Source organism: Branchiostoma floridae, chromosome 8 (assembly GCF_000003815.2).
Source record: "Branchiostoma floridae strain S238N-H82 chromosome 8, Bfl_VNyyK, whole genome shotgun sequence".
In the NCBI taxonomy this organism is placed as follows: domain Eukaryota; kingdom Metazoa; phylum Chordata; class Leptocardii; order Amphioxiformes; family Branchiostomatidae; genus Branchiostoma; species Branchiostoma floridae.
In genome coordinates this window covers 21,802,513-21,817,751 of record NC_049986.1, presented here as the reverse complement: position 1 = coordinate 21,817,751, position 15,239 = coordinate 21,802,513, and the positions used below count along the sequence as shown (strand labels likewise).

The window sequence follows — 15,239 nt, the reverse complement described above, 5'->3', positions numbered from 1 at the left end:
ACCGGAAAACTCCGTTAGAGATAAAACACACCCATTTCGCAGACAACTACTCATGTGTATTACTGTATTACTAGACGACAAGTTTTTTCTTCGTTCATGCAATGTATTTGTGTGATATGTCACGTTCTTTGGCACGATGGAAGAACATAGTCATCATATCATCACACGGTTAAAATTTGGTTTCTATATTTGCTACACAGGTAATCTCTTTTTCATTATTCCTTTATCTTGTTTTTTCTCACAATTATTTGCAGGATCTCAAGTTTGACCAACATTTATGCTTATTTCAGGCATGTTTTTATTGGACAAGCTAGAATTTTAAAACCTTTATCTTGTTCCGTCGTGTTAATAAGTCGTTTTTTCTATCACATTTCTTGCAGGATCTGGAGTTTGACCGACATGGCGACTTGGATCGGATCTCATCTGAAACAAGAGGAGGGAGAGGATGGACAGGATACTAACCGTACCCACAAGTGCAGCTATTGCGACAAAGAGTTTCTCTGCAAAAGTAAGCTCGATCGACACCTGCGAACTCACACTGGTGAGAGACCATATCAATGCGATGAATGCGGGCAATCGTTTAGTCAACTTTCAAATCTGAAGAAACACATTCGGACTCACACGGGTGAGAGACCATACATTTGTGAGGAATGCAATCAACATTTCAGTCGGCTAGGTGATCTAAGGAGACACACGCGGATTCACACGGGTGAGAGGCCTTACCGATGTGTGGAGTGCAGCAGGCATTTCAGTAGTTCGAGCGAGCTGAAGATGCATATTCGAACTCACACCGGTGAAAAACCGTACATGTGTGAGCATTGCAACAAAGGCTTCAGTCTGTCGACTCATCTGAAAAGACACGTGAGGACCCACACTGGTGAAAAACCGTACAAGTGTGCGGAATGCAGTCGTCAATTCATTCAGCAGTCCAGTCTGATAAGTCACATGCGGACTCACACAGGTGAAAAACCGTATAAGTGCGAGGCATGCAGCAAGCAGTTCTGTCAGCTGGGTACTCTGAAGAGGCACATGCGCACTCACACTGGGGAGAAACCGTACAGTTGTGATGATTGCAACAAGCAGTTCACTACGCTGTCAGCTCTAAAGACTCACATGCGGACTCACACTGGTGAAAAACCTTACAAGTGCGAGGCGTGCAGCAAGCATTTTACTCAGCTACCACATCTTAAGAGCCATATGCGGACTCACACTGGTGAAAAAGTGTAAGGAGTGCAGCAGACACTAACAGTATATTTAGTTGTCGAATCTAAAGAGACATATATATGTATGCAGAAACACTCTGTTAATGACCGCATCACCCGCATGTGAAAAAAACAGAAGTAGCAGAAGTTTGTTGCTGAGCAATGATAAATACTTAAGTTCTTATTAACTTTAATACCTTACTTTAATCGCTGTAAATGCACAAGATCCTTGGCGTTTCTGTAAGTACATGGCTCGAAATACCACCTGCATATGCAGGTTAGTGCAGGTAAAATTGGAGCTGTGCAGGTATTTCTGGTGTCTACCTGCACATAACCTGCACTGGTCCATGTACTGGGTTTCATACATAAAAGTCATAGGGTGTAGATGTATATGGATTGTCATCGGCTGCGTTGACTGTTACCACCTATAAAGTATAATAGAAGACAAAAATTACAATGGTTCCTGAACAATTTTAGTATGATCTATACTTCCTAAATTCATACGGGTGCAGGTAAAATTTGTCTGGTGCAGGTAATGTTCAATGTTAGCTGCACCAGTGCAGGTATGCAGAAGTATTTCGAGCCATGAAGTAGTAGTCATATTGGCTGTAGATTTATGAGGTCTTTACCATTTAGAAATAGTTGAAGTAAGCATGTCGTTTTCTGATTTTTCGTGATTTGTCAACTTTTTGTCTTGTCTGTTTTTCCCTATGGAAATCAGTACATTAAGTATAGACTAGGAAAACGGTTGGTTATCTCTGATACCCACGAATCTCATTTTATACCTTGATCTTCTCTTACTTCTTCTAGTTGTAGTTAACATTTATTACGTCAAATTAATCGCTGTAAATAAACTAGATCCTTTGCGTTTCTAATTAGCTTCGGAAATATGCTAGTTTCTATAGATGTTGCTATGTATTGTTTGCCTTCATGATATGCTGTAAGATGTTAGAGATTTGTTACCTTTCCCCCCTCAGTTTCCTCAATAAACTAAAATGCGAATGCGTTGTCGTCTTTCATGTATGTTATCTTTTTCCTCCTCACAAAACCTTGACAAAGTAGATGTTCAATGTGGAAAGTTCGGACAATAGCGACAGTAAATTTCATGTGAACACAACGCCGTTTGTTTCACGTAAAGGCGTCTAGTCTGTGTTCTATAGCACAGTAAACGATTGGGCTCTATCTGTATAAGTTACTGGAGTGCTGATTGTCACTTTATGTACGTCGCTGTAGATATACAAGAATGGTCAGCGTTTAGACTTAGTTTAAGCTGCATGTGGGCTGCTAGAGATTTGTAAAATTTCCGCAATCAAGTTTCGTTATTGTCGTTTATCATCTTGTTTGCCAAGTGCCCTTGTAGAATCTTGTCACATGTCACTAGCCGCTACCAGGCTTCACATAACACTGGAAAAATGGTAGAAATTGTCCAAATAGACAGAAAATGCGTTAGCTGGCCCCAAAGTGCAAACCTCACCTTTGTCGCTATGCTATAGTCGTCAATTTTAGTTTCAATGAGGGTAATCAGGTATGTAAACTTTGACCTACCACCACCGGAAATACTGACCCTTCACTAAGCTTGCCGGCCAGTTTCAACGGGGGACGGACTTGATCATTCCTCTTCATCTGGCACGTTTTTGAAGAGGATTCAACGCTTTATTGGCTCAACAACTATCCTCAAACACTGTTAAGACCTTTGTCTCATGTTGTCTGGTTTCCCCTCATGCAAATCAGCACATGTAAAACCATTGTACTTCCATTTGTTTCGCTGCCAAGTACAACCTGCCGAACCGGTTTTACCCGCTATCCAGTCACTATATACTAGCCACTCTGTTAGTATCTACTCTGAAGCCGTGAGGATCTGTGTCGACGCGAAGACATCGCGTAGTAGTTTGGAGCATCAGCGTATCTCGGTAAGTACTGAGCATGGTTAAGGTTTCCTCATTGGTCTCCTGTCTTTATCCATCGGACTAAGACTTGGGCATGTCGCCTAATATTCTATCTACGTGCAACAAAGTAACAAGAACAGTTACGTCAGACTCTGACAAAAACTGGGACACATAGGGAAAAAAGGTTTTCAAAGTTTGTTATATTGGAGAATGATTTTCTGTCCGAGAGTATTGAGCATGTCGCTTTTGTTTGGCGCACACACCGCCCCATGGGAGAAGAGCGTTATGCAGTTTCTGACCCTTTGACTCGAAACCTATTGTTCGACCCAAGCAAATAATGCAGAGCCCGGACGGCATGATTGTTCTCTTTTAGTGACTGTGGTCGCAGATGGAAGTAGTAGAAAAACGCGTAGTTTTAAACACTTTAATAGTTCTCCATTGATGCCGTTATTTCGGCTACGCTTTATCGTGTGTCCTGAGCAGTCAAATGTGTGTGCTGTGCGGATGTACCGCTCGTTCCCTGCTTACATTACTGAATGGAATTCAAATATCTGGAACTATTTCAATAGGCTGTGGGTTGGGGCCCCGGCGAGGGTATTGTGCGCGTACAGTACAGGGTGGGGGGGATGTGTTGATGTACCGTCCTTTCCTAACGGTATGGCCCCATTCATACCGTAGCTTGCCAAATCAGTCCGTTATGTTAAAGCAGATCTGATCAATACAAGTCAGAGGTTTATACATGTAGTATGATAAGATTTTTGCTTATGCTGAACAAATGAAATGTTCGTTTTCAATTATCAGCACATCAAATCATGCACAGCTATATGCCTGTATAGTGCTATATTATTTGCGGTCTTCCCTCAAGGAACTATCCTAAGGTCCACATTTCTGTTTACTTGGCGTTTCCCCCATCGTCATTTTAAACCGTTTATGCATATGTCCTATCTTGTACAGCTTTTTTTTCTTCTTTTGCCAATGAATATGATTACTTATAATACGTTCTACTTACTAGATTACCTTTTCCATGTGACTTGTAGGCTACATGTATTGTCCTGACCCTGAAAGATTTTGTCTGATCTCTCCCTATGCAAATCGGGGTGTCTAATCCGTAACTCCCTTTTGTAATCAAATTGAGCACATCCTAAACCTGCCCTGCCGCTACGCAACACCTCCAACTAGTTACTTATTGCTGTGTGATAAATATATGTGTTTATAAGTTATATTTTTCAATTATCATCTTATACACCTGTACAAAGAAGCGAGAAGATGTCGACAATCCTGTTAGCTTAGTACCTTCAATTAGCTAAATTGTATATTGTTGTCCCTGCATATGTCTGTTATGTCTGTTATCAGTGATCTGTACCTAGCCCGTCGAGGCATGAATGTACAATAAAGGTCTTTCAATCAATCTTATAAGTAATTTTTGAACTAAATACCCACAAGGAGCAGTAGGTCGCAATAGCAGATTTTGTTCAAGTAGCTGGATTATTATGCTTTATTACGAAAATATCGTTTATTATCGCTTCGTCGACGTATGCAGGCGTGACCTGAGACAGTTTGACATCAGTGCTGACTGGGAGAAACTTGCCCAGGATCGTGCTTCCTGGAGGCACACACTCCACAAAGGCTCTAAAGAACTGGAAAATGTCCTGGAGAAAAAGGAGGTTGAACCATGTCAATCCACTGATTTCTGCTGTGAGACCTGCTGAGCTGGCCTGGTTGCTCATAGACGAGCTCATCGGCGCTGAACAGATCGTCCGTTAGGACGCAAAGGACTATGATGATGATGATGATGATTACGAAAAGTCAGATGTCAAATGATATACATATATTCGTTATACATATACATATATACGCAATGGCATGGTATTTCTTTTAATTTTAAAACTGTTGTGCTAATTAGTTTTTCTCATAATATATACAGGATCAGGGGTTTGACCAACATGGCGACTGGAGCCGAATCTCGTCTGTCACAAGGAGAGGGAGAGGATGGACAGGATTCTCCCCGTACCCACAAGTGCAGCCACTGCGACAAGGAGTTTCTCTTCAAAAGTAACCTCAATGAACACCTGCGAACCCACACTGGTGAGAGACCATACCAATGTAATGAATGCGGGAAACGGTTTAGTCATGTATCTAATCTGAACTGCCACATGAGAACTCACACTGGTGAGAAACCGCACCGATGTCAGGAGTGCAGCAGGCAGTTCAGTAGGTTGAGTGCTCTGAAGGTACATCTGCGGACTCACACCGGTGAAAAACCGTACAAGTGTGAACATTGCAACAAAGGCTTCAGTCAGTTAGGTCATCTGATGGCTCACGTGCGTACTCACACTGGGAAAAATCTGTACAGATGTGAGGAGTGCAGCAAACAATTCACTACGTTGTCATATCTAAAGTGTCACTTGCGGACTCACACAGGTGAGAAACCGTACAAATGTGAGACATGCTACAAGCAGTTCCGTGAACTTGGTACCCTGAAAAAACACATGCGGACTCACACAGGTGAGAAACCGTACAGATGTGAGGAATGCAGCAAGCAGTTCAGTCACCTGGGAAGTCTGAAGAAACACATGCGGACTCACACTGGTGAAAAGCCGTACATGTGTGAGGAGTGCAACAAGCAGTTCAATGAGCTGTCTACTCTAAAGGCACACATACGGACTCACACCGGTGAAAAACCTTACAAATGCGAGGCGTGCAGCAAGCATTTTACTCAGCTGCCACATCTTAAGAGCCATATGCGGACTCACACTGGTGAAAAAGTGTGAGCAGTGCAGCAGACACTTACAGCATATTTAGTTGTCGAATCTGAAGAGACCTATACATGTATGCAGAATCACTGTTATGACCACATGACATGTGAAATAAGCAGAAGTAGCAGTAGTGTGTTGGTGAGTAATGCGACTAACTTCTGATGTGAAAGGTGGCATAAATAAGGGGATGAATTGGAATATGTCCAGTATGTGTTACTATACTGTTGCTCTCTGGATGCACAAGAGGTTTATTTCTTCTTGTACTCTCAGGATGCACATTATTTCTTGTACATTGCATTAGTAGAATAATAATACTTAGATGACGACTGACATCTATATGTAATTTTCTATAAGTAAGTATGTTGTTTTCTTTCACTTTAATGTAACACCTCTCTTACCTGTTGTCACTCCGCTACAAAATTGTTAAATATGGCAAGGCTGTATTATGTAACTAGGTGTATTTTTTATTCAATTTGCAGTATAGGGAATGTATAATTGAATGTGATACAGATAGTCTAACAATAGTTCTCGTAGCCTTTGACAAGAAGGATTCGTAACGTTAGGCATTGCAAACACGAAGACATGGACACGACTCTTTTTAACTGTTTCAGAAGTTTTGCATATTATGGATACTTTGCTGTTAGTAGTAATCACTGTAGACTCATTAGCGAACAGAATTAGTTGTAGCAAACAATCTAGATACAAATGAACTAACATGTCCCAACGTTTTGTGTGTCTTCCTCGTGTACTGTAATATACATGAGATTTGTCATCTTTTCGCATCTCACTTTCATCAATAAACAGTTGCACGTAATTGCGTTTTCTTGTCTTTCTCCTTAAATATGGTAGTTAGCGAATTTACTCTTCTTTTTCAAATGATGTTGCCTGATTTCCCTCTAAGCAAAGTTCCTTTCTTCTGTTTTGCAATCTTGAAAGCATGAGGGTGTGTGAGAAAGATTGTACCTCAATAAATCACCTGAAGACACAAGCTGTTGGTCTTGCTTTCTAACGACTTATTAATTCGAGTAAAAGCGCATTACGCACTAGATCTCTATCGCAATAATTATTCCCACTATGGACAGAAAAACATGCCAAGTGATGAGTTGGCCACCAAAAAAATGTTTATCTACCAAGTTGGTCTTTGCATGATGTCCGATCTCTCCTTATGCAAATCAGCGCATGAACTAGTCTGTATCCGTTTGTTTCATAATCAAGTATAACCAACCTAACCGGTTTTATCCACCCACTCAGTCGCTATATAAACCTGTCTTTACTTCTCTGATTCAGTCAGTACCGAGCCTGAGCCGTGAAGACCTGTATCGTCGTGAGGACCTATATCGCCGTGAAAACATCGTACCAACACAGCGGAATTCGGTAAGTATTGACCACGACTTGATTGTATAGAATAAAAGGGAAGCGTTAACTGATTTTGTAGCTTAAGAGTAAAGATAAATACCACCATACTTGCGCTTACCCTGAGCATGGCAGGCATTTGATTATCAGAGAACATTGCATACACATGGACAGCACGATCCTGTCAACTGTGTGTATTTTCCCAGTATTGAATCAACCTGCGCGTCAAAAAGCATTTCGACAAATAAGACGAATTAACAAAAGTTCTGTAAATTTTCCTGCTCAATAAACGAGCTTCGCTTCTGGTCCGTTCTTTTTCTTCCTGCTCAGCTAGCGATAGGGCATTGTTGTAGTTGTAGTCTGCACCGGAAAACTCCGTTAGAGGTAAAACACACCCATTTCGCAGACAACTACTCATGTGTATTACTGTATTACTAGACGACAAGTTTTTTCTTCGTTCATGCAATGTATTTGTGTGATATGTCACGTTCTTTGGCACGATGGAAGAACATAGTCATCATATCATCACACGGTTAAAATTTGGTTTCTATATTTGCTACACAGGTAATCTCTTTTTCATTATTCCTTTATCTTGTTTTTTCTCACAATTATTTGCAGGATCTCAAGATTGACCAACATTTATGCTTATTTCAGGCATGTTTTTATTGGACAAGCTAGAATTTTAAAACCTTTATCTTGTTCCGTCGTGTTAATAAGTCGTTTTTTCTATCACATTTCTTGCAGGATCTGGAGTTTGACCGACATGGCGACTTGGATCGGATCTTATCTGAAACAAGAGGAGGGAGAGGATGGACAGGATACTAACCGTACCCACAAGTGCAGCTATTGCGACAAAGAGTTTCTCTGCAAAAGTAAGCTCGATCGACACCTGCGAACTCACACTGGTGAGAGACCATATCAATGCGATGAATGCGGGCAATCGTTTAGTCAACTTTCAAATCTGAAGAAACACATTCGGACTCACACGGGTGAGAGACCATACAGTTGTGAGGAATGCAATCAACATTTCAGTCGGCTAGGTGATCTAAGGAGACACACGCGGATTCACACGGGTGAGAGGCCTTTCCGATGTGTGGAGTGCAGCAGGCATTTCAGTAGTTCGAGCGAGCTGAAGATGCATATTCGAACTCACACCGGTGAAAAACCGTACATGTGTGAGCATTGCAACAAAGGCTTCAGTCTGTCGACTCATCTGAAAAGACACGTGAGGACCCACACTGGTGAAAAACCGTACAAGTGTGCGGAATGCAGTCGTCAATTCATTCAGCAGTCCAGTCTGAAAAGTCACATGCGGACTCACACAGGTGAAAAACCGTATAAGTGCGAGGCATGCAGCAAGCAGTTCTGTCAGCTGGGTACTCTGAAGAGGCACATGCGCACTCACACTGGGGAGAAACCGTACAGTTGTGAGGAGTGCAACAAGCAGTTCACTACGCTGTCAGCTCTAAAGACTCACATGCGAACTCACACTGGTGAAAAACCTTACAAGTGCGAGGCGTGCAGCAAGCATTTTACTCAGCTATCACATCTTAAGAGCCATATGCGGACTCACACTGGTGAAAAAGTGTAAGGAGTGCAGCAGACACTAACAGTATATTTAGTTGTCGAATCTAAAGAGACATATATATGTATGCAGAAACACTCTGTTAATGACCGCATCATCCGCATGTGAAAAAAACAGAAGTAGCAGAAGTTTGTTGCTGAGCAATGATAAATACTTCTGATCTGTAAAAGGCGGTATAAATGGGACTGGATGGGAATATGTCCAGTATCATCACACTGCCATCTGGAGCTGCTCTCAGGATGCACAGGATGTCGATTAGTTCTTGTACGTTGCTTTAGTAGGTGTGCTCAGTAATAAGTTTGATACTTAGAGGATCACCGACGTCGACATATTAGTTACTATATATAGGGAACTTTTATTTCATTTTCATGTATTTCCACATTTTCCACCGATATTATGATACAAATATGTAAGGATTTCAACCTCATATCATGTAGTTAAGTGCACTTGCTATTCAACCTTTCAGTTTAGAGAATGTGTAGTTGAATGTCAATGAGAAACCGTATAGCTGTGTGCGACAAGCAGTTTAGTTATCTGTCTAGTGTAAGGAAACACATGCGGACTCACACTGGTGAAAAACCGTACATGTGCGAGGCGTGCAGCAAGCAGTTCACTCAACTATCACATCTAAAGAGACACATGCACACTCACGCTGTTAAAGAAACGTGTAAGGGTGAGAATGTGAGAAGAACAAGTGTGAGGAGTGCAGCTGGCAATTTATTCAGTTGTCCAATCTGAAGAGAAATACATGTATACAGACTCACACTGCACTTCAGCATGTGTAAAATAGACAGTAGATGTTTGTGGCTGAGTAATGAGATTTCCTTCTGATCAGATGGTGGTATAAAATACGTAAGATGTTAGGTACATATCTCGGTTATCTACAGATGCTCTCGGGATAGGTGTGTGTATGTGGCGGTCACCGTGCACGTGGGGTTCGTACATTCTACATTGTATCAGTAGACAAGGTGCGATCATCAATAACTCTAATTTTAAGATGACCCATGACGTCGAAATTTTTGTTTATATAAGGAACTCCTATTTTCATGTGTCACAATTTTTGCCTATTTACACATTCAAACTTGTTAGAATCATAACGATGCACCATGTAGCCAAGTGCAGTTCCCATTAAATTTTCCGTATAGAGAATGTATAATTCTATGCCACATGTGATACAGATAGCCTAACAGCAGCTCACTTACCCTTTGAAAAATGCGACTTGTAACGTTAGGCATTGCAAACACGACAAAATGGGCACGGCTCTCATTTGAACGTTTCAGAACTTTTGCATATTCCCGGTACCTTACTCTTAGTCGTAATCACTGTAGGTTTATTAGATCCCGGGACCTTACTCTTAGTCGTAATCACTGTAGGTTTATTAGATCCCGGTACCTTACTCTTAGTCGTAATCACTGTAGGTTTATTAGATCCCGGGACCTTACTCTTAGTCGTAATCACTGTAGGTTTATTAGATCCCGGTACCTTACTGTTAGTAGTAATCGCTGTAGGTTTATTAGATCCTGGTACCTTACTCTTAGTCGTAATCACTGTATGTTTATTAGATCCCGGTACCTTACTCTTAGTCGTAATCGCTGTAGGTTTATTAGATCCTGGTACCTTACTCTTAGTCGTAATCACTGTAGGTTTATTAGATCCTGGTACCTTACTCTTAGTCGTAATCACTGTAGGTTTATTAGATCCCGGTACCTTACTCTTAGTCGTAATCGCTGTAGGTTTATTAGATCCTGGTACCTTACTCTTAGTCGTAATCACTGTATGTTTATTAGATCCCGGTACCTTACTCTTAGTCGTAATCACTGTAGGTTTATTAGATCCCGGTACCTTACTCTTAGTCGTAATCGCTGTAGGTTTGTTAGATCCTGGTACTTTACTGTTATAGCAGTAATCACTGTAGGTTTATTAGATCCCGGGACCTTACTGTTAGTAATAATTACTTTTAGATCCCTACCGCATGGAATTAGTTGTTGCGAGTAGCTAGCTAAAAAATTATCGGACTCCCTACTCATTTTTTGCTTACCTAGTGCACTGTCGTATACTTTCCGCATATCACTTTCGCAAATAAACTATTGCACATAATGTCACTTTATTGTCTTTATTATCTATCACTATCAGTGACGTTTCCGTAGTTCATACCTGGCCCTTATATTTGACAAGACTATTTTCCTGGGTGTTGTTTGTGTTCATAGTGTGATGACGGTCACGTCTTCATCTTGGTCGTACAATCTATGTTCAGAATTATTGCTCGTATCCATCGTGTGTTAAGTTTATGGAGCTTTGTTAACTTTTCATCTATCATTTTCATCAATAAAAGAAGACACAAAATGATGTGTTGTTATCTTTATCTTTGAGTCTACTTTTCCCTATGATAATCAGTACAAGAAGCATATAACAGGTTTTCTCAGATACCCACAAATACTCTCAATTCTATGCATGTGGTCTGATCACTCCCTAAGCAAATCAACAAATGTAACAGTCAATTTCCTGTTGTTTCAAAATCAAGCATAACCTACCAAACCGACTTTACTCGCCCAGTCACTGACTAAGACCCCGTTCACACTCAAAAAAATGAAGCGGCTTCAACGTCGAAGCCGCTTCAACGTGCAAGCCGCTTCAAAAAAATTACGTTCACACTCATTACAGACAATCCGATTGACCGCCCACAATGCAAGCCGATTGCGATCCGCCCAGTGTTTCTCTAGCATATCGCATAGACATCGGGTCATTTCCACTCTTGTTATTATGATCCAGCACCGTCCTGTACCTTGACTTCAGGTTCTTCACTTTCGTTTTGCATTGTTCGGCGGTCTTCTCAAAACCGATCTCCATCAAGCCGCTCGAGATTTCCTCAAAGATGTCCCGCTTTCGGTGCATTTTGCCTAGTTTACTCTGTGTCTCTTCCTGGCCCCACAACCCGATCAGGGCCTTTGCTTGTTCATGATTCCATTTTCCTTGACTCGGCGCCGTTCTTTTCTTGGAAGACATCACTATTCGTATTAGAAAAAATCGAGCACACTGTCTGGCGTGGCGTAGCCTTGTGAGGGTTTCGTTTCCCGCGCTACGTTTCGCGACCTATGGACCCGCGTACCCAGATGTACGACCTCCACCAGGGGCAAATCGGAAATTTGCATAGAATCTATCCCGCGTTGCGTTCACACTCGCGATTCGAGACAAGCGGCTTGTTCGCAAGTGTCTCAAACTACCTCGCGGGGAAGGATTGTAAACGAGCCGGATCGGTGTAAATCCAAGCCGCTTGGAGCGTTCACACTCAAGAAAACGATCCGGATCAAGCGGCTTCGACGTTGAAGCCGCTTCATTTTTTTGAGTGTGAACGGGGTCTATATAAACCCGTCATTGACTACTATAATCCAGTCATCACCGACTCAGGAGCCGTGAGGGTCTGTGTCGTCGTCAAAAGACCGTGCCGTCTATGAAAATTTACTTGTAGCACCTGAAATCCTAAAATGGAGTCTAACGTAAAATAGGGGGGACATAATTCTCCCTGTCTTTGATACCCGAGACTGTGCCCAGAGTCAATATTTTCTCTATAGGTCTCGTTGTATTAAACAACACAACTTAAGAAGCTACACATTCAAAGCACGCGTGTATTTATGTACGTGGCTATACTACATTTTACTGTTGTTTGTCTAATGTCTAATAAAAAATAGGTCATAACATTATGGTTGATTTCAACAACAGGGCAAAATGAAGCAATGTACAAGGTGCATATGCTATAGTCAGCCATGTTTGGTTTCACTGGGGGTAATCAGGTACATGTATATAAATTTTGACCCACCACCGGAAATTCTGACCTTTGATTCGGCTTGCCCGCCATTTTAGAAAGCGACAGGAAGATTATTTCTCTTTATCTAATACCGATTTTAAAGCCGGTTCATTGATTTAGCAGCTGTACCCACACACTGGTAAGACCTTGTGTCTTATGTTGTCTGTTTTCTCTTATGCAAATCAACACATGTGACATGGTGTTTCCTTTATTTTCTAATCATGAATAAAACTCACCGAACCGGTTTTATTCCCCCACCCACTCAGACACTATATAAACCCGTCTGGACGGTTCTGTTTCTGTCAGAACCGACTCTGAAGCCGTGAGGACCCGTGTCGAGGTGAAAACATCGCGCAGTACTTTAACAGCGTATCTCGGTAAGTACAGACTTAATGGTTTTAGCTTCTTTTATTTCTATGGTGATCTATGACTAGACTATGGCCATGTAGCTCCTGTAATCCTGAAGCAGAAAATTATAACTGTGTTTTCTTTATTTTATTACTGACCGAGGGGAGTCATACAGCATAGTTTTTTATACCAGTCCATTTACTGATAAGAAGATTCTAATATGTTATTTATGGTTCTGAAATATCAAGGAAGTTGGTATGTTCGAACGGACGTGACCAAATACAAGTTAGGGGGTTATGCTGAGAATTTTGCGTTTGCTAAACTTGAAATGTCCAATCATCTGCATGAAACAAGAATGAGTGGATATTAGTTGAGTGCACAATTTCGTGGAGCTGGATTTGTAGACCTAGCACCGTAAGCCTAGGTACCACCTAAACTCTATCCTCTACCAGACTGCACATGTTGCTGGAAAATAGTAAAAAAAATACCAAATAGACAGATATAACACACAGAGGAGATAGCCAACCCAAAAGTACAGTTGGCGGCACAGGGTCCACATTTCTACTAATTTATGGCGTTTTCCTTCAACTTTACTTTATTTGTTTAACCAGGAGTTTTACTAGTTTTACTTCCCCGTCTGTCATACATCGTATTACAATTGTATTGCTGTGTCCATGTTGTCTGTTCTCTCTATGCAAATCAGGGGTTCTAATCGGTAATCCGCCTTATTCTGTAATCAAATACAACCGCCTAAACCTAGTGTTTTGTTATACCTCCATGCAATACATCCAGTTGGTTACTGTAAGAATAGGCTTGCCTCAACATTTTATTATGTTGATTTCGAAATGGCAGACCTAAAAAAATATCATTATAAGTTTAGATGTACATTTTACAATAAACAAACTAATAAAGAATTCTCTCTTATTCCATTGTGTTAATCATTTTTTCCATTATCTACCAGGATCTGGAGTTTGACCAACATGGCGACTAGAGCCGGATCTCATCCTAGGCAAGGGAAGGCAGAGACTGGACAGGATTCTCACCGTACCCACAAGTGCAGCCATTGCGACAAGGAGTTTCCCTTCAAAAGTAAGCTCAATCAACATCTGCGAAGCCACACTGGTGAGAGACTATACCAGTGTGGTGAATGTGGTAAACGGTTTGGTCAGCTAGGTCACCTAAATGGCCACATGAGAACTCACACGGGTGAGAAACCGTACCGATGCGAGGAATGCAGAAGGCAGTTCAGAAGTTTGAGCGAGCTTAAGAGTCACATGCGGATTCATACTGGTGAAAAGCCATACAAGTGTGAACTTTGCAACAAAGGCTTCAGTCAGTCAAATAATCTGAAGACTCACATGCGGACTCACACGGGGGAAACCCCATACAGATGCGAGGAGTGCAGCAAACAGTTTATTACGCTGTCACATTTAAAGAGGCACATGTGGACTCACACAGGGGAAAAGCCGTACATGTGTGAGGAGTGCAGCAAGCAGTTCACTACCCTGTCTCATTTGAAGAGTCACATGCGGACTCATACAGGAAATAATCTTGCCGGTGAAAAACGTCGGTCATGAAAAGTCAGGGTTTACATTCTTGGTCACAAAAGAAATTGCCGACTTCAACTCTGACCATAATGATGATAATTGTTGTCAAGGAAGAAAACTACATATTACATGGGGATGTTATGTTTGATGTCACGGTTATCTCTGGTAGATATGCTCCCAGGATGTGTGTGTGTGTGTGGAGAAGGGTTCGATTTTTCTTGTATTAGTAGAATGGTGATATCATTAAACAGTCTAATGCCTAGATAACCACCGATGTCGACAAGTTTCTGCACATAGCACCACCTTCGCCTTTTGTCACACGAATACAAACTTGCGACTTTGTATCTGACTAATTACTGTTCTTCTAGTTGTCACTAATCGCTGCAAATATACTAGATCATTTGCATAAGGAATAAGTTGTAGCTAATACATTCATTAAGATGTTAAGTATTTTAGTTGCCTTTCGTAAATAAAGCTTAAACATTTGAACATACTTAAGTAATGTTTAAGCTACTTTTAAGCAGTCGTAAATGCCACAACTAACACTCAACCTTTACGACAGGTTTAAGAACAAAGTAAAACCCACTTAAAAATACAGGCATCTTTACTTGGCCTTTTAAGTTTCTTAAATGTTGTAAGGGTCGCGACTGGGTCTTGGGGAATCATAAAATATCATGTGAAAGACGATGGTCAGTGTTGTCTACATAGCCCGTGAGGTTCCCGGTACGTCTACGGTCCTGGTGGGAGCATTGTCCGCCCG

The 15,239-nt window shown here is 41.4% G+C and overlaps 4 protein-coding genes across 6 annotated transcripts in view; 3 read left to right on the top strand and 1 right to left on the bottom strand.

The window, feature by feature from the left end:
* The window catches only part of LOC118421949 (zinc finger protein 208-like), a 516,296-nt gene that overhangs the window by 472,488 nt on the left and 28,569 nt on the right, over positions 1-15,239 (bottom strand). The gene's annotated exons all lie outside the window — the stretch shown is intronic.
* Positions 946-6,658, top strand: LOC118421936 (zinc finger protein 761-like). The gene is made up of 2 exons (XM_035829441.1): positions 946-1,223; positions 5,013-6,658. The coding sequence occupies exons 1-2, from the start codon at positions 946-948 to the stop codon at positions 5,857-5,859; spliced, it is 1,125 nt and encodes a 374-aa protein (XP_035685334.1). The 3' UTR covers positions 5,860-6,658.
* Positions 2,355-14,935, top strand: LOC118421044 (zinc finger protein ZFMSA12A-like). 3 transcript variants are annotated; one of them, XM_035828206.1, is made up of 3 exons: positions 12,564-12,723; positions 12,891-12,961; positions 13,894-14,935. In XM_035828206.1, exon 3 carries the CDS (start codon positions 13,913-13,915, stop codon positions 14,507-14,509), a length of 597 nt encoding a protein of 198 aa, XP_035684099.1. In that variant the 5' UTR covers positions 12,564-12,723; positions 12,891-12,961; positions 13,894-13,912; the 3' UTR covers positions 14,510-14,935. The 3 variants fall into 3 exon arrangements, with proteins under 3 accessions (XP_035684098.1, XP_035684099.1, XP_035684097.1); XM_035828204.1 differs by having other exon boundaries at positions 12,851-12,961; XM_035828205.1 differs by lacking the exons at positions 12,564-12,723; positions 12,891-12,961 and adding an exon at positions 2,355-3,112.
* Positions 7,138-10,832, top strand: LOC118421023 (zinc finger protein 239-like). The gene is made up of 2 exons (XM_035828166.1): positions 7,138-7,218; positions 7,942-10,832. Exon 2 carries the CDS (start codon positions 7,961-7,963, stop codon positions 8,786-8,788), a length of 828 nt encoding a protein of 275 aa, XP_035684059.1. The 5' UTR covers positions 7,138-7,218; positions 7,942-7,960; the 3' UTR covers positions 8,789-10,832.

Bases quoted from the DNA above. Each gene is read 5' to 3' on its own strand.
- LOC118421023 (XM_035828166.1), top strand. From the start codon at position 7,961: ATGGCGACTTGGATCGGATCTTATCTGAAACAAGAGGAGGGAGAGGAT.
- LOC118421936 (XM_035829441.1), top strand. From the start codon at position 946: ATGCGGACTCACACAGGTGAAAAACCGTATAAGTGCGAGGCATGCAGC. The intron at 1,224-5,012 runs GTAAGGAGTGCA...TAATATATACAG, and splicing joins ACTCACACTGGTGAAAAAGT to GATCAGGGGTTTGACCAACA.
- LOC118421044 (XM_035828205.1), top strand. From the start codon at position 13,913: ATGGCGACTAGAGCCGGATCTCATCCTAGGCAAGGGAAGGCAGAGACT.